The sequence below is a fragment of the Seriola aureovittata genome, chromosome 9, assembly GCF_021018895.1.
Source record: "Seriola aureovittata isolate HTS-2021-v1 ecotype China chromosome 9, ASM2101889v1, whole genome shotgun sequence".
Classification (NCBI taxonomy): Eukaryota; Metazoa; Chordata; class Actinopteri; order Carangiformes; family Carangidae; genus Seriola; species Seriola aureovittata.
The window spans coordinates 774305-799531 of NC_079372.1; the positions used below are offsets into that span (position 1 = coordinate 774305).

The 25227-nt window shown below is 40.1% G+C and overlaps 2 protein-coding genes across 5 annotated transcripts in view; both read left to right on the forward strand.

Annotated features, from left to right (window-relative positions):
• Positions 1-7239, forward strand: part of LOC130175196 (uncharacterized) — a 32963-nt gene extending 25724 nt beyond the window's left edge. For 2 of the 4 annotated variants that reach the window (XM_056385540.1, XM_056385542.1), the window contains exons 15-24: positions 254-503; positions 673-762; positions 1918-2244; positions 2335-2505; positions 2698-2875; positions 2984-3100; positions 3729-4004; positions 4758-4993; positions 5267-5325; positions 5545-7239. In XM_056385540.1, coding sequence (XP_056241515.1) covers positions 254-503; positions 673-762; positions 1918-2244; positions 2335-2505; positions 2698-2875; positions 2984-3100; positions 3729-4004; positions 4758-4993; positions 5267-5305 — 1684 coding nt within the window. In that variant the 3' untranslated portion in view covers positions 5306-5325; positions 5545-7239. Of the gene's footprint in view, positions 1-253; positions 504-672; positions 763-1917; positions 2245-2334; positions 2506-2697; positions 2876-2983; positions 3101-3728; positions 4005-4757; positions 4994-5266; positions 5326-5544 lie in introns of those variants that run through there. The other 2 variants (XM_056385541.1, XM_056385543.1) reach the window with 2 other exon arrangements.
• Positions 7240-8310: 1071 nt separating this feature from the next.
• Positions 8311-21694, forward strand: LOC130175477 (protein-glutamine gamma-glutamyltransferase 2-like). The gene is made up of 15 exons (XM_056385995.1): positions 8311-8415; positions 8803-8988; positions 9133-9366; positions 10161-10279; positions 10533-10661; positions 11354-11522; positions 12174-12306; positions 12486-12589; positions 12976-13064; positions 13311-13464; positions 13661-13749; positions 14414-14597; positions 14924-15084; positions 20232-20368; positions 20647-21694. Exons 1-15 carry the CDS (start codon positions 8406-8408, stop codon positions 20792-20794), a joined length of 2046 nt encoding a protein of 681 aa, XP_056241970.1. The 5' UTR covers positions 8311-8405; the 3' UTR covers positions 20795-21694.
• Positions 21695-25227: the final 3533 nt, after the last annotated feature.

The following is a 25227-nucleotide window of genomic DNA, read 5'->3' on the forward strand; positions in this document are numbered from 1 at the left end:
TGGAGAGGATAGTCTATTAAAAAGCAGCTCTACCAACCTTAGACTTAATAACAACCAATATACATTCCTAGTATCTAAATTGAACTGATACAGTAACAACATACACTATCAGTTATTCAAAGAATTAACAGGTGAAATTAGTTAGCTGCTAATTCTACTAGCTAATAAATATATCATTAAATATCATATTGAAATGTATTTATACAGGTAATAGTCTGTGTTTGAAGTTTATTTGTCGTCTTTGTCTCATCAGGAGACTGCAGCGTGTCCTGGAGGAGCTGGTGTTCACAGAGAGGGAGTACGTTCGCTCGCTGGGCTACATCATCACCCACTACCTCCCTCTGCTGGACAGACCGGACATCCCCCAGGACCTCAGGGGCAAGCGAGGAGTCATCTTTGGAAACCTGGAGAAGCTTTATGACTTCCACAGCCACTACTTCCTGCCAGAGCTGGAGGCCTGCCAGAGGGAGCCTGCCATGGTGGCCCGCTGCTTTCTCAGACATGTGAGTAGTAATCAGTATAATCATATGTATGGTATACATGTTTTTTTATAAATAACCATAAAAGGTAAATGATATCAATCTGTTTTCATTGCAGATAAGCATGTGGCTAAGCTGGTATCATTGATTAGATACATTTTCTAATATGGTTTTATGTGGGTTGTCTCCACAGAGTGAGAGTTTTGGCCTGTACGCTCTGTACAGTAAGAACAAACCTCAGTCAGATGCCCTCATCCTGCACCGTCGCCATGACATCTTTAAGGTCAGGGTTTATGTCCTGTCTTTCTCTTAACTGAAGATACAAGAAGTTACGTTTTCCCACTGTAAATGTTCTTAAGCAGATGTTTTTACAGCACAGAATACAAATTCTCAGCACTCTATCGCTCCACTTGTCTGAAATACAGTCATTTTAAAGTTAAAGTAACACTGAGAGCAGCTCAGACACCACCAGAGGATCATCTCATATTTTTTTCTAATGATTTTTAGTCTTGATCTGTTATTAATTACTAGATCACTTGAAACTTAATATTCCTAAAATCCCTCTTAATGTATCATTTCAATAGTAACACACAGTTTGGCATCTTCACATTAAGTTTGTTTTTGTAGCCGCATGTACTAGCACTACATTCAAGCTATAATATATGACACTTTGGCTTAGAGTAAATTGAGTACTATTATAAACAGAGGTGGACAGTAACTCTTTTCCACTATATAGTGCACAATAGTATCAGGAGTGATTCTGAACCTTTAGATAAAATAAATACTGTTGCCTGTAATTCGGTCTGTCATTCTGTACTGTATACTAGATCTTGTCTACAATTGAAAAAGAAGCTCTTTAAATAGTTTCAGAGAGATGAGTCTGTAATGATGTATGATGTGTTTTTGGGATTCTTCCCCTTCAATCATCAGGAATTAGTCTGTTTGGTGGACACATGTTTTGTTGGAGGCTGCACGGTGGTGCAGTGGTTAGCGCTGTCGCCTCACATCAAGAAGGTTCGAGTCCCGGCTCGGCCGTGGGATCTTTCTGTGTGGAGTTTGCATGTTCTCCCCATGCAAGTGTGGGTTCTCTCCGGGTTCTCCGGCTTCCTCCCACAGTCCAAAGACATGCAAAATGGGGACTAGGCTAATTGGATACTCTAGATTGAGCATAGGTGTGGCTGTGAGTGTGAATGGTTGTCTGTCTCCGTGTGTTTGCCCTGCGATGGACTGGCGACCTGTCCAGGGTGTACCCCGCCTCTCGCCCCAAAAGATGCTGGGATAGTCTCCAGCCCCCCCGCGACCCTACTAGAGGATAAGCGGTAGAGGATGGATGGATGGATGTTTTGTTGGATACATGTCCAGCTCCAGTGGCTGCAGTAGTTATAGCCCTGACGCTTTCCCTTTCCAGCTTCACAGTCCACTGTGTTTCCCCTGACAGAAAAAGCAGCAGGAGCTGGGGGACATGATGGACCTTTCATCCTATTTGCTGAGGCCCATCCAGAGGATCAGCAAGTACAGCCTCCTGTTACAGGACATGTTGGCTCTGGCCGGCTCATACAGGCCAAAAGACATGATTCAGGATACACTGCTCGCAACAAGTGTGTGCGCACAAAGTGCATGTGGCCCGGGTGTGCATGTGCCTGATCTGACGAGCATTGAGAGGGAGCGGGAGAGAACTGAGATCCAGGCTGCTGCAGACCTGGTTCGATTTCAGATGCGCCATGGCAACGATTTGCTCACCATGGACGCCATCCAGGACTGTGATGTAAGATATTGAAATGGTAGATCGGATATACTTGAAACACAGCAGTTAAATGCAGTTAATTGTCTTTTCTTTTCTGCTCTGCTGTGTCAGGTGAATTTAACAGAGCAGGGCCAGCTGATCCGCCAGGATGAGTTCACAGTCTTCTTTAGAAAGAAGAGATGTGTCCGCCGCATCTTTCTCTTTGAAGATCTGATCCTCTTCAGCAAGACCAAGAGGACAGATGTTGGCAATGATGTTTATGTCTACAAGCAGTCATTCAAGGTCAGCACACAAGAGTGTTGGAGCCATAATACTCAACCTTATTTTGAGCTGTCGCCATATGGAGTGTATTCTACTTCACAGGTTTTTTTCCCAGGTGTTTTTAGTAACACCTCTCAGCCTCCAGCAACATCTTACCACATATGATATTTCCATCAGTGTCATTTCTATGTCTCTTTGTGTTTTCTGTCCCAGACGAGTGACATTGGGATGACCCATTCCTCTGGTGTGAGTGGCCTGTGTTTTGAGATCTGGTTCCGCAGGAGGAAGAGCGAGGATACCTACACCCTGAAGGCCTCCAGCATGGAGGTGAAGAAAGCCTGGACCACCGATCTAGAGAGGATCCTGTGGGATCAGGCCGCTCACAGTAGAGGTTAACAACAACACTTTTTTTTTTTTTATCTAGCACTTACCAAGAGTTCTTTTTACAAAATGCTTGACCTGTCTGAAAAACATGCGGTGAATATATTTTATGTTCCAGAGCTACGTATGCAGGAAAGGGTGTTCATGGGAATGGGCTGCAAACCTTTCATGGACATTCAACCCAGTGATGCTGCGATTTGTGACAGAGCTGTGAGCTGTGTCCTGCCTGGGAGGAGTAAGGAGCTGCACACACAACATGTTCCACTTCAAATGAAGTTCAGCTAAGTTGTGCACCATCATAAACCCATCCTCTCAGGGTGAATTGTTGCAGCTCCTCTGACTTTTCACCTCGCTCCATCATCAGGTCAAAATTGTCCAGTACTTTGGTTATTTATCACAACACACCTGTAAAAATGATATTTCCATCAGCCACAGCTGTATTTTGTGTTTGGTGATCATCAGCAAATGTTAGCATGCTAATACGCTAAATTAGAATGGTGAACATGGTCTACATTACTCGGAAACATCAGCATGTTGACATTATCACTGTGAGCACTTTAGCATGCTGACATTACATTTATCCTTACAGAGCCTCTAGTGAGGCAGTAGTCTCTTAGTCTTTTAATTCTAATGACATTTTACAATTTGACACGTGAAATCTAAGTTAAAGCTATTAAATATTTTTTACATTTTTACATCCTTTCACATTTTGTTGTTAGTTTTACCTCATAAAAACTAGCAAACAAAGTCATGTAACAAAACTAAAAATATTTGTGAAATAGCAGTGATGCTTGCTTCCTCATTGCTCACTGACCCAGCACATTTTTGTCTCATTGATGACATCTATCTATGTGTGTCGTCAGTCCCTGTGGCATGTTGTTCACACAGGGGCTTAGACTATCCACGACCACACTCTATTGGCTCTGGTAGCACGGCTTCCACCACCCTCAGCCAATCATCTTCCTCCTCTGGCCGGGGCTCACTGCCCCCTGCTGGTTATCCCGGGAACCATTCGCAGGGAGTGGAGACCGCTCCTCCCGCCTGCTCCTCCCCTGAGGCTGTGACTGACAACGAGCTCAACAACCATCATCTTCATCAGCATCATCTTCATCGTAACTGTGAACAGTGGAAAACTCTGAGTGAGTTTGTTTTTAGACATTTTGCTGCCTTCAGCAGCCTCTAAATAAACATCTGACATATATAAGCAAAATTGGATCAAATCCAATGAACATTAATATTTATATTTATATTTACATCTACTCATTCAGCAGATGCTTTTATCCAAAGTGACTGACAAGTATGGGACATCAGTGAACTTCAGTGCAGTAGAAACCTTAGTGTAAATATTAAGTACTGCATCTATTTAATAAGTGCAAGGAGATTGTTTTAAAGACATGCACGAAAAGTGCAGAATAAGTGCTAGTTAGACATGTTAGGGTTTAAGGAAAGGAAATGCCCTCAGAGGAGATTCTTGAAGATAGAGAGGGGCATCCTGCTCTGATAGAATTCGGTAGCTCGTTCCATCATCGGGGAAACCACAGACCAGAACAGTCTGGGCTGAGATCGCCTTGGTGATGGTGATGACAGACGACAATATAACTATATGATTATTACCCTAAAGTAGTAAGAAATTAGAATATGAGAAGACATTTTTACAGTCACTGTAGATTTGAAAATTCTTTGGTGCTCTTTGGTGGTAGCATCAAGAATGACACTGTGGCAAACAGCCATGGAGGCATGTACTGATATGATCTGTTTTTCTTCAAGGGTCCATTCATTTTGTGGATGCCATTATGGAATTTGAACTTACATCAACTTTCTCAGTGTGTCAAGTGATGCACAAACCTCAGCATCCACTGTTTCTCAAAGTGTTTGATGTGCTTCTCCTTTAGCAGACAGCACTGAATCATCTGGGGAATGCATCAACTACTTCAGCAGTTCAGACCACAGCTGTCTGTCTGCCATTGGTGGAGAGGTAGTGGACAGCTCCTCTTCATTTATATCCCAGAGTTCAAAGCCCCGCCCGCCACCGTGTCGGACCCCCAGCCAGAGGAGAAACAGCTCGCCAGTCATTATCAAAAAGAAAGCGGGTGCCGCCCCAGGACCTCCACATCTGGCTCATGCTCAGGTACACATGACAATATCACAATGTAATGTGGGGAGTTACTGTACATCTAAGCTGTAAGGCAATGGTCTCAACGCCATGTTGTTTCTCTAATGACAGCAGTGGTAAAGGTTTCAAAAAAGTTTGTGTGTTAATGAGTAAATTAACTAAGTGTAATTCTGCTCCTGAAAAACATCTTTTCTAATAGCAAACTAAAGACATGGTTCATGCAGCAATTCTCCAGTGGGATGAGTAAGTGTTATTCACCAAGAACTTATGTTATGGGATTCTTTTCAGAGTGATGAAATTATAATCGCAAAATCAACAGAAGTTTAACCCTGGATTCCCTGCAGAAGGTAAGCATGCAATGTTCATAAATAAACACCACATACATTTTAATTAGCTAATCAAAGCAAACACTCAATCAGGAATCCTCATTATTATTATTATTATTATTATTATTATTATTATTATTATTATTATTATTATTATTATTATTATTATTATTATTATTATTATTATTATTGTTGTTGTTGTTGTCAGTGAAATATTTGTGCTTTTAAATATTGTTGCAGATTATTGGCCAGTTGAAGCTGTTTGGTCCAGCTGGAGAGTTCCTGGTCGCCGTGTGACAGACAGGCAACACAGTCATGTGGCAACGCAATCATGAGGCACTAAGCTTGTCTGGTCAAAAGGCCTGGTTTGCATGTCATTGCAACACAATAATACAATGACAATAGCAATGGCAATATTAACCCACAAATAATAGCCACAATATGTGACTTTGTTCTTTGATCTTCATCCCTGACCATGTTTTTATTTGAATATAGAACCAAGCATCAGCTGCTATCACAATGCATTCAATATATGATGAAGAACATAGTTTATTTGACGTCCTGAGCACAAGTAGCCCAAAATGGGAATCGGTATTAATTTATCATCAACAACAAAAATGTTTCACCCTCATGAAAAAAGAGGTTTTTTTTTCTTTACTGTGATGAGTGAACTACTTATGTTTTTAATGCTTGACTGACTCATGACTCTTGACACTGATTCATATGTACTGGCTATAGTCAGAGAACACGTTCTTTGCAGAATGCATTTAGTAATGAGTAGCAGGTATCTGTGTCCTTCTACAGTAACAGAATAATGCCACAGGATCTCCTGTGCTGTACAACCTGTACAATTATTGGTATGCAGGGATCAAAGAGGAGAAGGATGTATTTACTACTGTGGTGGAAATCAACAGTTTGTGTGGAACAGAGATGCAGGACCAGCATCTGTATTTGAGAGCATACATATGGGAGACCACCAGTCCTGAGACAGAAGTAAAGTGTCTCTCTGTGTTACATGCTCTGTTTCATTTGCCAGCTTAAGAAACAATTGTAACGTGGTGGTCTAAGCAGGCGCCCCATGTGTAGAGGCCACAGTCCTCACTGCAGTCGGCCCCGGCTCGAATCCCACATCAGACGGCCCTTCGCTGCACATCATTCCCCCTCTCTCTGCCTCCCCATTTCCTGTCTCTCTCCACTATACTGTCCAATAAAGGCATAAAAAGCCCAAAAAATATACTTAAAAAAAAAAAAAAAGAAACAATTGTATCACTCTTCTCTTGACAGCTGGATTATATTGTTTTGGCTTGTTCTGTACAAGATGACAGGACAAACTCAACAGTGTCCAAGATATAATTAATGGCCAGAGCTATCCACTGGCCACGAGCCCGGGGCGAGCTGCAGGACCACGCTGACAGTCGAAGACTATAAATGGAGAAACGTGGATATGTGAGCAAATATGGAAAAGTAAAAACAATTTGATGACTGCTGTCTTTTGTCTCTCACTGAGATTCTATGTTTAATCATTGATCAGGAGGGACAGACCACTGGCTAATGTTTTCACATCTGGATTTGAAGTATTCTGTAATCACCGGGGAGGTGCACGTTATAATCCTTCTGCCTACTTACAGATATAGTATCACTACATACTTAAAGACAAAAACCACTTCCTGGTATTTAGGGGCCAATAATGGTTCCATACTTATCAATGTTCCACCTGAACCTACATGAACTTGACAATTACAAAAAAGTATTTTTCTGATTATATTAAATGCTTTTTAATGTATTTTTATGTTTAAGAAGTTATTGATGAAAACTGTCATTATTGTTATTGTCCATGTGAAATGTACAGTATTCAAATGATGACAGGATCGATAACTTTTAGGCTGTGATGTCGATTTTTATTTATTTTCTTAAAACCACTGACTTTCTATGACATGGCAGACCCAACTTTATTTATTACTGACATCTTTTCTGCTTTTTCTTTCATTCATGTGTAAATTATTTCATTATTCAAATGTGGGATGAGTGCAGTTTTATTTCTTTTTTTATATTCTTATTTAGTTTTTTTTTTAAAGAAGTTGTATGGTGTCTTGCTGTGAACTCTGTGCCACCCTGTGCAGGAGACGAGACAGAGTGCAGTAACATGAGGATGCTGCAACACTGTTTCACTTCCTTATTCCACAGACAGAGTAATTCCTCAGGACAGCTGTACACACTTGTTTCAAAACTTTTCATTGTCACTGTGCAGATTTTATTTTGGCACAAACACAACTGCCCAAAATAGAAATCTTCTTTTTTGACTTCTTTATTTAATGTTTCAGTGGTTTCAGGATTTTTACTAAATTACATTTTGCAGCAAAGAATTTATGAAATGTAGAAAAATTCCCCTTTTGCTCAGTCTATACTGAACTGTTTTTTTCTATTGATCTGCAAACCAAGTAACAGAAAACTGAGGTTACAGTATCACGACCTTTTCACAACGTCCTCCAGTAACCTAAAAAAGTGAAAGTGAAAAACTCATTATGCTGACTTGAGAGAAAATGTATGAAGTACTTTTCTGCCTTGCAAAGAAAAAGATTTTACCAGTAGAATGTGTTCCTGTTTGGCATCATAAAATGTAATTTATAATAACATTTTGTTTATGTTGAATCATACATTAATTTATGGTATTAATAACTTATAAAAAAAACTTTTGTTGGTTTCATTTTTACATTTACTGAAAAAATATATATGTATATTAGTTGTTACATTATTAAACTATTTGACACAAAACTAATTTCACAAAGACGTTACTGTGCTGTTGGTGACTTAGGACCAATTTTGGTAACACATCACGTTCGTTCTGCTTATTCAGCAGAAAACATTCACAGTAGCCTTAAGGTCTAATTGAATATTAAAGTGTTGCAAGTCTATTTGCCCCTCCTAACTAAAAACAGAAGTACTGATGTGGTGACTAGACAGAGGAGGGAGTCCCGTATCAGGTTTCACATGCTACAAATATCCCTCTGATGCCCTTACACAGCGTGGTCATTAACCAATGAGCACAGGCTGCAGCTGAAGTGTCACTGTCCAAGTCAAGAGACAAGAAAGTCACTGCAGACATGAGTCGAGGTAACTATTTATTTCTCATACTGTAGCACATGTTTGCAAGTTATTAGAGGAGTGTATAATCTACAACTGAAAAACATTTCTGTGTTACTTCACAGAGTCAGTGTACTTTGAATAAGTATCAGATTGAAATGTCAAATATGAAATGTGATGAGTGGGAAAGGTGCATGACATCAGATATCTCAGATCAAGAGCATAGAATAACACTGTATCTGTGTTGAGGAATGTCTTGTTGATTTCTGTGATTTATCATTAGTGAAGAAAGTTTGACAGGCTGGTCAAAGTCAACAAGTTATCAAGTCAAACGTTTTTATGGTTTCAGTCTGATCACACTGTTACAGACAAGATTTTTTTTAACTGAAGTGACAAACAGTTTCTCTCTACTTACAGTCTTGGACATCAAGCGCTGTGATCTGAATATTAAGAGTAACAACAGCAGCCACCACACGGAGCTGTATGGAGAGGAGCGTTTGATTGTGAGGAGGGGACAACCCTTCGTCATCATTTTACGTCTGAACTCTGACAGCAAAGACTTCAAACTGGGCGAAACAAGCTTCACACTCATTGTTGAAACTGGTATGCATCTTCTCTCCCAGTGTTTAGATTTACTTGTGTGCAAGACAGAAATGTTTTGAAGGAGTGTGTGAGCATGTTTATATGAAAGAAGCAGCTGTGTTTGTCTCTTATCTGGATTTGGATTTACTCTTTATGTCTCCCCAGGTCCGTTACCCAGGAAACAATCAGGCACTAAGTTTACCTTCAGTCTAGGTGACCACACAGTGGACACTGAGTGGAGTGCATCTGCTATTAGTAATTCCCCTAGAAACACAGTGTCTGTGTCCATCAGTTCCTCCCCTAACAGCCCCATAGGAGTTTATTCTCTGACTGTGGACCAGGAAGGGCAGAAGACCAGTCTGGGACAGTTCACCCTGCTTTTTAATGCTTGGTGCCCCGGTGAGTACATGAAGCACTGATATGGGTTGTATGTTTTCCAGAGGTGGAAAGTAACAAAATACATTTACTCACGTTACTGTATTGAATACTTTTTTTGTGTATTTTGTATTTTTTAAGTACAATTTAAAATCGGTATTTTGTATTTTTACTTGAGTACGTTTTTACTCAAGTATTGTACTTAGTTACTTTATAAATCCTATCCGTTACTGAGTAAAAATAACAATTCAAGCTACAGGGGAAAAATATGCGACAGAACCATTGACAGTAAACCAATGGCCAGAACCAACAGTGACTAACTTTACAAAACAACTAACTTTATGTTGCTACTTAAACTGAACAAGAAGTTGTTGTTTTTGCACTTACATTTGTTACACTTGTTCTTTAATTAAAAACAAAATAGTTTTGGATTCCTGACCCCTTGTCCTATTTTTACTACCCTCACACCCCACACAAAGAAAGTAACTAAGTAACTTTTACTTAAAGTACATTTCAAATGAACTACTTTTTACTTTTACTTGAGTACATTTTCAGATGAGTACTTTTACTTCTACTTGAGTAATATTTCATCAAAGTATTGGTACTTTTACTCGAATACAAAATTTTTGTACTTTTTCCACCTCTGATGTTTTCCTGCACTCGTCCTGCAGCTTGTGCTTCCTTTCTCTTTAATGATCCTTGTGTTTAAGTCAGTTTCATCACTAAACTTAGAAATAAAATCGATTTATTGAATTTCAAACACCAGCAGTAAAACATGTCAACACTGGTTGATTACGGTGTGCTGTCGTCTCTCACAGGAGATGCTGTTTACATGCGCAGTGAGCCGGAGAGGCAGGAGTACGTCCTGGCGCAACATGGGCAGATCTACAGGGGGACGTGTAAACGCATCACAGGGACTCCCTGGAACTTTGGACAGGTTCACACAGTGCTCAGCATTGCTTTCTGTTCAATAACGTTCAGTCAGATGTAGACAGGAAAATGCTTCCTCACTATGACTGAAAAGAGCAATAAACATGGCTTGCTGTTTTAAAGTTACATTTTTCCATTTTACATTTTTTGTTCCATGAAGTTTATGCCGTTAATAACACTGTCATTAACCAAATAAAAATATAATGTGACCAAAACCCTTTTTATGATGCTCAGTATTATCTATCGCTTCTCTTCTGCAGTTCGAACAGGGAATACTGGATATCTGTCTGAAGATCCTGGATGAAAACCCCAAATTTGTGTCTGATGCTGACAAGGACTGCTCTGCCAGGAGAAATCCTATCTATGTGTCCAGGGTGCTGAGTGCTATGGTAGGTGCCCGGGCTTTAGTGAGAACTGTAGCCAGCCTGTGAATAGTCATTATTTTAGCTGTGCAGACAGAGATTACTATGGTGCACCAGAAAACTCTCTCTGCTACTTTCCTTTCTTCACAGGCAGTGAATACTAGGCCTTGCAGGGAAACCTCTCTCCTTCTTTTGAAACTTTCTCTTCTCCCCCAGCAACGTGTTTGATGATTCCAAGCAAGTTGCAAAGAGCAAACAAATAAAGTCTGTCAGTATTTATTCCAGCTGCAAGTCAAAATAGCTACATGAGAAATCCAAAGCTATTTCTACTGGGTGCCATCATTCAGTATCTATCATGGATGTCTGAAGGAAACCCTTCTCAGGTCATGACTCAAATATCATAGATGTTTGTGAGGCTGGTGAAACTCAGGTCTGACTTTACAAGCTTTGCTTGTCCCAGTGTTGCTGTCTAAAATGTAAGAAATGTGGAGGAGAATTCTACAGAGAAAAAACACTAGACACTTGTTTATGAAAGCAAACCTTGTACATATAGATTTAAAATGATTTTAAAAATGATTTAGCAATGAAATATGAGAAAATGTTCAGCCTTGATTCCCACTCATTTTTTTGCATTCACCTCTGTGACTCTTGTTCTCTTATAGCACTCCTCTCATGTCTTTATGCCTGCTCTCATGTCTCCCCTCTGTCTGTGGCCACAGATCAACAGTAATGATGACCGAGGGGTGTTGACTGGAGAGTGGGTAAATTTTGTAGGTGGGGTTCATCCAGGACTGTGGATCGGCAGTGGGGACATTCTGCGTAAGTGGGCAAAAAGTGGCCCCGTCAAGTACGGCCAGTGTTGGGTCTTTGCTGCTGTTGCCTGCACAGGTTGGTCGTCTTTTTATCACATCCCTAATTTTAGAATCTAATCTCATGGCTTTGTCTCCATCTATGTCTACACTTAATTTGATGTCATTACTGTTCATCTTTGATTACCAGTTTTGTCTCGAGCACGTTTAGTGTATCTTGTTGCATGAACTACAGAAGAACCTCAGCCACAGTCCCACCAGCATAGACTTGGAAAAAGCTGTGTTTCTGTGTTTGATTTAATATATATACAAATGTATGTATCACTCTTGACATATTTTGGTTAAGTAAAGTAAATGAATATACATGGTTCTATTTTTGGAGAGTTTTACCAAAACAATACACCGTTAATGTAAAAAATATGAAGATGAAAGACTCCTCGAGGTGTTAGGCAATGGCTCCGTGATATGGACGGTGATTAATGACATCTAAGTTTCAACCTTGCCAGGAGGGGGCAATCAACAGGGTATATAAGGCGAAGAGAGTTTCACTCTAATCCAGTATCTGTGTTCATGAACCCAGCCTCTGTTTTACTATAAAATGACAAGGATTGCTCTTGACTTTTCTTGAAAGTAGTTAAAAGTTAAAGTGTTGAAGTGGCTCAGAAGATCCACCACCCCATCTGAAGATGATCCTTCGATCCTCGAAGTGTTGCTCTTCTCCCTCCTTCAGTGTCCCGGAGCCTGGGCATCCCGTGTCGAGTGGTTACTAACTTTGGATCAGCTCACGATGGAAACGCTAACCTGGTGATAGAAAACCTGTATAATGAAGATGGTGAGAGAATCGATAGTGGTGATTCCATTTGGTGAGTCTATGGTGGAGATCATGCTGCTGCACGTCTCTTCCAATACATCATGTTTACTCTCTCTCTCTCTTGTTATCTTCCATTATTCCCTTGTGATAGAATGAAACTTTGATTTTTTTTTTTTTTACGTTATTACACAGCAAAATGGCCACATTATTTTATTTTACATGATTCCCCAGGAATTTCCATGTTTGGGTGGACAGCTGGATGACTCGTCCAGACTTGGGATCTGAGTATGATGGGTGGCAAACCAGCGACCCGACCCCACAGGAGACAAGTGATGGTGATGAAAAGATAAATCTAACTGTTTGTGGCAAACTTGTGACAGCTCGTTTAGTATATTCACATGTCTCTTCTGGAGACATCATGTGGCCTCTGTGAGGCTCTGTTGCCTGTCACACATATCAAAGTAATATGACTTTGTAGAAGTGTTTATAAATGTGATTATGTAACTTTTACCTTTAGATGTTGGTATTGTCTTGTCTGTATTGTGATACTGACAGCGAAACAACAGTTGGGACTTCTCTCGGGAACTGGCAAAACTCAGATCATCAAAAATATTCAGCATTTGTAGCTTATTTTTTTTTATTTTTCATGACTTCAGTGATTTGTATGCCCTGAATATGAGTGCTGCATGTCTGAACCCTTACTGCATTTACTGCTTTTTAGGTGTGTGCTGTTGCGGACCAGCCTCACTGAGGTCCATCAAGGAAGGAGAGCTGACCAAGAAGTACGACGCTCCCTTCATTTTTGCTGAGGTGAGTTTTATTGAAACATTTTCATGAAAAACAGACACAAAAATAAACATAGTTTGTTTTTAGCTATGGATTCTATAGATTACAATAGTTTTATAGTCAGGGTTAGAGCCAAGACCTGATCCCAGCTAACCCACCAAGCAGAGAATGATTCATTTTGTGTTCTGAGATATGATATACAGTATGTATGTGTATAAAGATCTGTACGTAGTGCTAACTCATAGAATTTCATGTCATGCATGGAGACAGGTTAATGCAGATGTTGTGGACCTGGTGCGCCAGTCAAATGGAGAGTTTGTCAAGTTCAGTGGGTCGACTAACTCGGTTGGACGCTTCATCAGCACCAAAGCTGTGGGCTCAGATAAGAGAGACGACATCACACACCAGTACAAGTATCCAGAAGGTACTGCAGAGTTACATGTGCACAGACACACACATGACATGCTGTTCATGCAAACAGATGACCTCAGGTAACACAAAAATTAAAAAAATGTAATCACATAAGAGCCATGTCTGGCCATTCAAAATGATCATAGCATGGAAGTTGTGTTTGACACTGTTCAGGAGATTCAGTAAATATGGAACTTGATGGTTTTCAGGCTCCAAGGAGGAAAGGAAGGTGTATGAGAGGGCCAAGCACAACAACAAGCTACAGCAGCAAGGAGAAGTGCCGGGGCTCCATCTCAAGGTTTTTTTTTTTATTTATTACAGTGTATACATAGATGTACTGGGGCGGGAGACAACAGGAGAGTTCCAAAGAGGCCACATCATCTACACCGAAATGGTAGTTTCACTGGCTAAAAAAAAAAGAAAATAAAAGAAATAAAAACTTGTGATACAAGAAAGAAGAACGACATTCACAAGCTGAAAGTAATCAACATGGGTGTGACAGACATACAGACATACAGACATACAGACATACAGACATACAGATATACAGCACAGCACTGACACGCAGCCTAATACCAACAACTGTACACATGTGTCCTTCACAGATTTCAGATCCACTTTGGTCAAATGTGTGGGTGGTGGGAGGTTACACAGAAAACTGATTCATCTTTCATTGTTGATATGCTTTCATCAGTTTTGTTTCATTTGACCACAACCACTGTCATGAGGATTTTCTCATGAGTTTTGATTACATATAGTTTTGATAAAACTGCATCTACTACTTTTCCTAAGATCAAGATAAGATAAGAACAGTCTGTTTTAGATTTAGGAAACATTGTTTTTACAAGATATTAACCTGCTAATTGGTATGAAAGTGTAAACTATGTAAAAATGCATTTTTATTCATTTTATATTTGTATATTCCATTAATTGAATGAATCACCTCATAATTCTCATTGAAGATCAAGCTTTCTGACAACATGATGGTGGGCTCAGACTTTGAGGTGTACGCTGTCCTCACTAACAACCTCATGGAGGCGAGAACCTGCAACTTAATGTTCTTTGCCAAAGCTGTCAGCTACAACGGGAGACTGGGAGAGAGCTGTGGATTTACCTCAGACAAAGTGACGGTGCCCGCTGGAGAAGGTTGGCTGAGATCTTAATGCAAACACTCTTTTTTCTCAACAGTGAATTTAATGAACTCACAGAAATTATGGCCCCATTGTTAGCAAGTTTTTAAGATACCACAATGAAACAAGGCCATCTATGCCTGAAAAATATTAAGTTAGAAATTCAAACTCATTGAGATGTACCACACAAATACCTCTCAGGATGAATACCTTGTTGGTTCAAACATGGTTCACAGACTGTAATATATAATAATAATAATAAAACCTATTCTCATAATAAAATCACATTGAGATTGTTGTAATAACCTATTTAATGTGTATAAAATATGTGTGTTTTTTCAGAAAGGCGCGTGTCCCTCAGACTGAAGTATGATAGTTATGGATCAGTCATCAACTCAGACAGACTGATCCAGCTGTCAGCCATCGCCATCAACAAGCAGACCATTGACTACCATAAGGCTGAGAAGACTATTGTGTTAGATGAGCCAGAGATAAAGATCAAGGTAAGAATGGATGGATGGATGAATGGATGGATGGATGGGCAGAAGGAAGAAATTAAGAAACTTATTCATGAGCAATTTGTGTGTAGTGGTAGAGCTGCCCAACAGAACCTCCAGTAAGTTCTTTCTCAACCTGGTTGACACTCTTATTTTGAAGGTGAATATAAAAAAAGTAAGATGGTGTTTGTGTGTGTCTGTCAATGTGTGTGTGTGTTGTTGTGTGTGGCAGTAGAGCTGTCTACCATACAGCCTCCAAAAAGCTTCTGTTGCCAGGTTGAGACACTTACACAGTTAATATCCACATGGTGCCAATAAGAATCAGTCAATTGTCCATTTCTCCCCGGATACTGCGTTAGTAGTGTCAGTCTGAACTGTAATCTGTCTCTATGAACACTAACTTGTAAACAGCTTTCTGTGTGTGTGAGTGTGTGTGTGTGCGTGTGTGTGTGTGTGTGTGTGTATTGTTGTTGTTACTGCTATTTTTTAAAAGAACTGTAACTCCTATCAGAACCATGAGCAGCAAAAGACCTTTGTGTTTCTAGAGCCAAAAAGGTGGAATTTGTATTACAGTCAAAAACTTGTGAAAATTGTGGGATTTAAAATTAGTTTGTCTGACTTTTTTTGAAAACAATTTTCAAGGAGTGTGTGTGCAGTTGGCTCCGGTTAGCGAGTGGAGCTGAATATGTAGTAAACATCACAATCCTCTACAGTGAAGTTACAACAACACCACAGAGAGAGAGAGAGAGGGAGAGAGAGAGAAGCTAGTGCTAATTGCTAAGCTAAAGTAACTATCAGATCTGAACAGCATGTAAAAAACTGCTGAGTTAGTGAAAGTCACTAAAAGGAGCAGAGAGCTCTGAGCGCTGAAGCAGAACTAGTGTAAGTTTAAATGTACAGCAGGTAGTTAGACACTGATGAAGAAAACAGCAACATTAACTGTGTTCAGACAGAGAAGCAATTTATTCTAACAGTAACAGAAACTGACTGGAGATGAGACACCACACTGACGTCAGCACATGAACTTTGTCACTACTATCAGTGAAAATACATCAGTAGAAGTAAATCACAGTGTAAAAATGTTCTAAGATAAAAGAAAAAAGTAAGTCAGTTAAAATGTTTGTGAGTTAACGTGTTACTGCGTTACATTTGAAAATGGAGAGAGGTAAAACATGTTATAGGGTGATAATAATAATATATAATTAAACTATAAAATGAAAGAACATCTTTAGGTTACAAGATATATCAGTTCCCAGGTGAGAACAGCAACGAAATCAACCAATTCATTTCAGTTAGTCACTTTGGAGCCAAAGCATTGTGACAATCCTCTCCACCTGTGTACATGTTGCTTCCTGTGTGTGGCTGCTTCCTTTACAGTTACTAGAGGTGGGTGTGGCAAAGGGTCGTCAGTACCTGGGCTCATCAGCAGACCCGGCACACCTGGGCCCTGTGTGCTAGTGGTTGGCATTTGGTTTGTCTTGTTTCTGTTGCTGCACCATACAACATTGCATTCAGACATTTCTTTACTCATCACATACTCACACTGCTGATCTCACAGATTACACATGCCACTGTTAGTTTAAGTTGTCCTCCTAGAGTCATTGTCTGTTTATTTTAGTGAGGACTCGTCCAGCCAAATTTGATTAATTTGTGGCTGTGGTTTGGAGTTTTGATTTATGTAGGGTTTTGTTTGAAGGTGCACAGGTTTTGGCTGAGATGTATTGTGATGGGTACGTTCGGCACAACTTGTGTTTGGGAGATGCATTTTGGACAGGAAGTTGATTTGGCTGTTGAGTTGTTTCAGTCTGGGGAGTTCAGTCCAGGCGTGCAGGTGGGAACTATCACCAGTGATTGTGTGGGCCACTAGAGTTCTCACTTGTGGATTTTTGTGGAGTTCCCTTGATAGGTGTAGCAACATGGTTCATTTGGGCCTGTTGGTTTGTTTTTTAGTTTATTTTTGTGTGTTGTGCGGTCAGAGCAGTTGTCTCGGGAACACATCCAGAGCTCTCTGTGGATGTGAGAATGTGTCAGGATGAGCATGTAGAGTCTGGCATTGATGGGTCCTATTTCCCTTTTGTCAGGGAAGGGTTTGTGACACAGATTGGTAGTGACATTAAAGTGCCCATAAAGATTTTGAGAGATACAGGTGCTGTCATTTCCTATGTTTTGGAATCCATTTTGCCGTTTTCAGAGAAGACTGATTCTGGGGATAAAATCCTTATGAGGGGAATGGGGTTGACTGTGTTGCCTGTCCCAGTGCCCAAGATGAACCTAGATTGTGAATGGTGAAGGGTGAGGTGTTTAAGAGTGTTAGACCGGTGTTACCAGTGGAGGGCATTGATGTCAGCATCAAAACAGCCTGATGACAGTGCCCTGCACTTTCCTGAAGTTTTTCCAGCATGTGCAGTTACACGAGCAATGAGTCGGCCTGAGTCTTAGGGAGAAGAATGTGAGACTAGTTTGCCATGTGCACCTGATGTTCCTTTGTCTGTGTCTCAGTGAGTTACAAAGTGAACAGAGAGCTGACCTTTCTTTAGAGGAGCTGTTTGGGTTTGTGTTGTCAGCCAGTGAAATGAAAAATATAGCCAGTGGCTACTTTCTTGAGGAGGGCATTTTAGTAAGGAAGTGGTTGCCCCATGGTCAGGATATTGTTGGGGATCCTATCTTTCAAGTGGTAGTTCTAGTTCTGGCAAAACAAATGTTGGCTACGCCACAGGCTTAAATGAAGAAGCAGTATGATCGCCGGGCTGAGTCGCGTGAGTTTAGTACTGGTTTGTTTTGGCTCTGTGTCCATTGGTGAGTACATTTCGAGGCAAAGTTTTCTGGTCCTTATACGGTGGTTTAACGTATCTCAGAGCTCTACTGCTGTGTCATACTTCAACATAGAGAAATGGTTGAAACATTAAGGTCCCAACACTTCAGACTATTTTTGTTTAAATCTGTATTTTGACAACTGTTGCAGTTTACACAAAATCAATGTTTATGTTGTGTCATTTTTAGACCGATTCAGACTTTATAAGGGTGTGTATTGCAGGGAATGTTCAGAGCTAGAATGGATGACATCATTGCTAGAGTGGGAGAAGCTCCAGAACTCCTCTGAAAAATTCTGTGTAACCCATCCTCATGGCCACGTTTTTCTAGAGAAAAGGAGAAGTGACTCTTTTTTGTAACTCGCTCCTGTTTCCACATTTTTGGCTCCAGAGAGACCAAAGCCACACAATCTGTGACCAAGATCAAGGTCTGCTCATAGTTCTGATAGAAGTTACAGTTCTTCTCAAAAATAGCAGTTGTTTGAGAGACTCACCGAGCCAAAATCTCACTCAGCTCTGAGTCTTCTGAGTCTTCCAGCTAGACACAGCTATGGCTATATCGCTTGTTAGGAGCCCCCCCACATACATACATACACACACACACACACACACACACACACACAGGCAGAAAGCTGTTAACAAGTTAGTGTTCACAGAGAGAGATTACAGTTCATACTGGACAGTACAAAAGTAAATACAGCAGCAGACATATTGAATTAACTTTGAGCTTTGAGCTACAGGAACTGTTCAACCATCATAGTAGCTCCCCCATACACTGCAATACAAATTCACACGCTGATAACAAACAGCAGGTCTCAGGTCTCAGCAGGTGCTACTAACGCAGTATCTGGGCAGAAGTGGACAAAGCTGATTCTTATAGGCTAATTGATTTATTAACTCTTACCCCTTTTACTCTCAAGTATTAGAGCATGTATAAGGCAAACCAGCATGTGTGTGTGTGTGTGTGTGTGTGCTTGTATGTGCATGTCTATGATATAGTGATACTGCTTTATTGCAGATCAACTGTTAGGGCATGTACATGTGTGTATACATGTGTGTATGTCTTGCTGTGGTTGTGGGGACAAATTTGGGTTTGAAACCATCAGTGTGAGGTTATTTTGGCCAGTCTTGACAGCTTCAAAAGGCTTTCTGAGGGACACCTAAAGTGACTGAGGTCAGGGTCAGGATAAGTCTCTATGACATGAATGAAACTGAAAGTAATGTTCTTTGTGCAGATTGAAATGTGAGGAGTGAAGTAAACGCACCAAGCAGACGGCACATTCAAAATTTCTCCAGGAATTTTCTAGTATATGCCTTCAAAGTTATTGCATTGCAGGCACATAATTATTAGGCCCCGTCTGTTGATCTGTTTTAATCTTTAGTGTCCCTCTGTTTCTTCATCCCAGCTGGATCTGTTAGCTTTTGCAAATTTGCATTATGAAAAAGCTGCAAGGTAATGTAATTGCACAGAAGCATTCATGGTTTATCAGCTAAAATACAGAGTCTATGTTGATATTTGCTGGATGGCTGTTTAAGCAGTCAGTATGCTGTAAGATCTCTCAATGTAGTCAATCCAGTGGCCCAGACACTATTTGAGCTTTTTCTGATTTGCAGTCATATTAGGAGTGGGAATCACTTTAAACCTCTTATACTTAAAGCCCCAACTCTCTCAGAGCTGACTGAAGCATCAGATTTATCCTTTTATTTTTGTTTGTATTTTCTTCAGCCTTTTTGTTAAGTCATTCTTATTTAGCTGTGCCTGTAAACAATGGAGATCTGTTGTCTGTTGTGCCCACACATCATAACATGATAAACAGATTGCTTCCACCAGTTCTTTGAGTGTAACTTTAATCTTGTCCATTATACTGTATGTTCTTTCACTTCCCCTTAAGAACATATCTGACTGAAATGCACTGGTCATTTTGATATAGTGTTTGTGGTAAAAGTAAAATAAGCTTCTGTAACCATTTTTTGAGTGTCTTATTTAAATATGTTATCAGAATCTACATGGAGCTACAAATCTGCCTAGTTCTTTCTTCCAAAAGAATCATTTGAAAATCAAATCATTTTTCTCTTTGTTTAAACCAGATCAGTGGCCCCGCCATCTCACATACAGTAGAACTTGTCATTTCTTTTATGGAATGATATATTATACTTTAAGTCAGGTAACCTGTTGTAACCATTGTTGATAGCCCACTCAGGCATATAAAGACCTCATCAACAACTATGTTAAATATTTAAAATGTTTGCATTATATTATTAACTGTGACATAATTTCAATCATTTTTAATATTATACTAGCTTTAACATGATAAACCTGTTAACCTGAACTCCTCTCTGCAGCTGATGAAAGAAGCCACAGTGAACAAGCCTGTGACGGCAGAGATGACCTTGTTGAATACTTTACCAGAGCCGCTGAAGGACTGCAGCTTCACCGCTGAGGGGGTTGGCCTCACCGACGGCAAACCCATAACAGTCAAGTATGTGTTATAAGCAAGTTTATGCTGTCATGCTTATTTCTATGCTTTATTTCTTTTTTCTATTTTATAGTTTTACTTGTGTCACCCAATTCCAATGACAGTTAATTTACAGTTTGATGTACAAGATGGTGTTAAACTGTGACTGATTGTGAATATTGAATATTTCCCTGCAGCGAGAGCATAGCTGTATGCATAAGAATTGAGATCAGTATAAAACAGAAACCTCATCTGTGATTAGTTTTAAAGATTACACTAACTGCTGCATATGATTCTTGTAGGATTGAAGCTGTGGGCCCCAAACAGGAAGCCAGAGCCAGTGTTAAGTTCACTCCCAGCAGCGCCGGCTCCAGCGTGCTGCTGGTGAACTTTGATAGCGACAAACTGAGGAACATCAAGAGCTTCATCAATGTTGTTGTGAAGTACTGAGCCAGTCTACAGAGTCTAACACCACTACTACTTTTTTATTTTGTTGTTTGATTGGACTTCAGTGTCTGCAGATTACAGAGCCCCGAGGCATCTATTAATATTCCTCAGACTTATTATTCTTCCACCAAATTTTGGCGCGTAACTCGTCCCATACCTTTGAGAAAACCCCGGTAATATATACAACAAAATGTGCGTCTTGATCCCGAAAGAGGGGCTATGACTTTTGGTGTTAAAATTCCAATTTTTCCCCAAAGTTATTCCCAAAAAACTGGGAATAAATAATGCATTAGGAATGCATTGGAATATTCTTTAAAAACCTACCAAATGTTTATCAGTTTTCAGGATTTTAACCCTTTAAATGCCAGTTTGAAGACATGTTGCCTCTTCTTTTATAAAAAAAAAAAAACACAGAATATGAGATATTTCCCACATAATACATGATGGAGGGATGTGACATTGTTTTATATCAGAGTCTTTTATATCAAGACATTTCTCAAAACCAGAATATGATCAGGGTGACTTCTGAACACTGGAAATAAATCATGTACTCATCCCGGCAGTAGCCCCCGTGGCACTCAAAATTTCCCTGGAATTTTCTAGTTCCACTTGTTATTTTCATCGACTTGTTATTATGCCATCCAAAAAGGTAACTTTCTTTCTGAATAATTGAATTTAGAAAAACAATGATCCACATCCACTAACGATAATGTACATTAGCTTCTGTAGTAGGCTACAATAGAATAAATAGCTCACACATTTATTTTACTTGAATGATTAATAATGTTGTTTTGATTTTGATTTGGTTACATTTAAATTTCAGCTCCTTTTAGGAAACATGTTGTTAATGATGCAGGAAAAAAATCCACTTTGCCTATGAAAATAAAATTTTGAAAAATAAGATTTTAAGGCTCTGTGTCATTTGTTGTGTTGTGGGCCTTGTGTACCTGCAGAGTGAAAACAAACCCTCAGCAATCTTCTCTTGCTGTTGAGTCCATGCTTCCTGGTCATTTTGCTGCCTTCCATAATGAGTTACTAAAATTACTTATTATTTTTCATCATTTTATCATTTTAGTATAATAAATTAAGTTAGAGACAGTGTATCAATGCATCATTTTCAACTAAAGAACACTGTCAGCTATTGTACCATTTCAATATTATACCAACAAGGTAATGATGCTGGCATAGTTTATCATGTACATGTAATGCAGTCAAATGGGGATGAAGGGATACTATTAGATGATGAAGTCAGTTTTGTCAGTACAAGGTTCCAGACTCAGCCTTTTCAAGTAGTAAGCTGTATAAGTAACACAATGCATTGTAATTTCTACTTACACAGTGGTTGACAAGGGGAGGAGACAAAGAGTTGCTGTCCTCATTTAGATTAGATTTTATTCCCCCTCACTTTGTCACTTCGTCATGAAGGTTTTGTCTGATTTGCATCAAGGGATGGGGAATGGTCCAGGGCAGAACCATACACTGTAAATAAAGATGGACGTAGCCTCTGTGACCTCACCCACACATTTCTGAAGAGCCGTTTTGAAGCTCAGAGTGGGCTGCTCCCACCGTCACCATCCTAGCAGTGCCCAAGTCCACCCCTAACTCCCAGATAACACCTGTCACTCAAAGATACCTCACCCACAATTATGCAGAACTTAATTCCTTTGTAAAATGTAAACAGGTGAGTTGTATAAACAGTTGTCATGAAGGAGGAAATTAGCTATAGAGACTGTTACATTGGTAAGTGAGCACAGGAGACAGCGAACTGTCCAGGAGTTTATTTACCAACCCCTAACACTGATAGCACACATGGCTCATACGATTTGTATCCTCTCTACCTGTTGCGCACCTACTTCTTCTTTATCTGTCTGTAGCCTACTTCTCTTCTGCTCTACACAGACACATAGAGACACCTGCTGGTGAGGAGGCATAGTGACAGTAACAGGGAATATCATTAACATACACATTAAGTGATGTTTGTTATCACAACAGAGACCAAAACTGTTTTTGTACCAGGCTGTCAACATGTTTATTTCTGCTGTAAAGTTGGACATTTTAACATGGGAATCTATGGGGATTGACTCACTGTTGGAGCCAGACTCTGGTGGTCATTAGAGGAACTGCAAGTTTATGGTTCTTCAGTGCTGTCTTCCTTTTTCAGCTCTGGAGGTTGCTTGGGAAGAACTAATTAAATTTTGGGGGAGATGTGGATCATTTACTCTGAATTACAATTTTTGTAGAGTGGAGGTCTGCTCTCTCCTACTTTGTTTCCTTATTCAATTTCTAGTGCATTCTCGACATTGCGGAAACCGAGAATATCATTTTTGATGAACCTGAACACACAGCTGAGCAGAAGGCTCTTCAAACTGCATAAAGGTAAGATCATCTTTCCTCAGTCTGTTTGTAAAACATGTTTTATGTAGGTGGCTCTTTGCGTTTGAGTGCTGCAGACTGTGAAAAGTAAGATATTTAATAGCCTGTGCCACCTTCAGTAGGAGAGACCGATGGTTGTAACATGGGTCAGTTTTAATACTTTCAATTTCTCCAATCAGGAACAAGGAAGGAATCACTTAATTCAGTCTATACCTGCTCAGTTAATTCCTAATGTCCACATGTGAGGAAGTAGCTCCCTGTGACACACACAGACTGTTTTAGAAGGAAAAAATCTAATTTTTAGGTAAGAAAGTTTTTCGTTTTTTTACTTAATTTATTTCTATAACAGTACTGTCTGCTCTGTTGTTAAACTCTTCAAACTTAAATCATGTTTATTTGGAGATGATGTAGATACTTTTCATGCTAGTTGTCAGTGCTAATGTTTTAGCTGTTAGCTGTAAGTTAAGGTGGTTCGTGGCTACAAGAGTCTGGGTTAGTTGTAACAACAATACACACACACACACACACACACACACACACACACACCAATTATGTTTAAAAAAGTGTTCAATAAAAAGCTTCAATATCCAGTTTTTGTCATTATTCTGAAATCATGATGTTACATTTCACCCCAGTGTATGTTTCAAACTAACCTGGACGAATAGGTGATTTGTAACATTTGACTCCTTGTGTTTGAGACCAAACCACATACATCTTCTGTTTGCATTGCAAGAGATAACACCACTACACTACCATTTAATAGCATACACATGGAACTGGTTTGTATTAAATTGAAGGTACTGGCTTAAAAGATACAGACAGAAAATTTAAAAAATGTTACAACCATCCCCGTCTCCCCTATAGTTGGCTAGTTGGTCCAGATTCAAGGGGAGTATAGATTCATCATTTGGTAAGGCTGCTGTGAATAGATTGTTGATAACAGTTAATAATAAATAAACAATGATAATTAAATTAGTCCATTTCCTTTGGCTGAGGTGTTGTATAGCCTGATGGCAGTGGGAACAAAGGATCTCCTGAACCTCTCTGTTCTGCAGTGCAGTGAGATGAGACGTTTGCTGCTGTAGCTGCTTCTCTGTCCTGCCAGAATGTTGTGGAGAGGATGATTGGTGTTGTCCAAGATGGCCTCCATCTTACATTGCATGTGTCTCTCCACAACAGTCCTGAGTGAGTTCAGACTCCTGCCAAGCACAGACCCAGCCTTTTTTACCAGCTTGTCTAGTCTCTTTGTGTTCGAGTCAGACATGCTGCTGCCCCAGCAGACTGGAGCATAAAAAAGTACACTGGCCACCACTGACTGATAAAACAAGTGCAGCATTTCACTGCAGACATCAAAGGACCTGAGCAAATGTGTTAAGGGACCAGTCCAGTTTACTGTCCAGGTGCACACCTAGGTATTTATAAGTGTGCACCACCTCAATGTCCTTCCCTCTAATGTTGACTGGCTGAAGGGTGGGCCTAGACCTCCGAAAGTCCACGACCATCTCCTTGGTCTTGGAGGCGTTCAGAAGGAGGCAGTTCTTGTCACTCCATTCACTGAAGGCCATCGTCAGATCCCTGTACTCCTCTTCCTGCCCTTTCCTGATACACGCCACAATAGCTGAGTCATCCGAGTATTGCTGGATGTTGCAGGACTCAGAGTTGTATTTAAAGTCCGCCGTATACAGGGTGAACAGGAACGGAGGCAGAACAGTCCCTGTAGAGCCCCAGTGCTGCTCATCACTGTCCCTGAGACACAGTTACCCAGCCTGACGTACTGGGGTGGTCTTGTCAGGTAATCCATAATCCAGAACGTGAAGCATGGATCCATCCCCATCCCAGCTTGTCTTTAAGGATAGGGGGTTGGATGGTGTTAAATGCACTTGAAAAATCAAAGAACATAATCCTAAAGAATGGGCCCGGTGGAGCATGTAAAGGATGCCATCATCCACTCCAATATGTTCTTTGTAGGTGAACTGTATGAGGTCTAGTGCATGTTCAACCTGTGGCCTCAGAAGGTGGAGAAGCTGCTGCTCCAGGGTCTTCATGATGTGTGATCTGAGGGC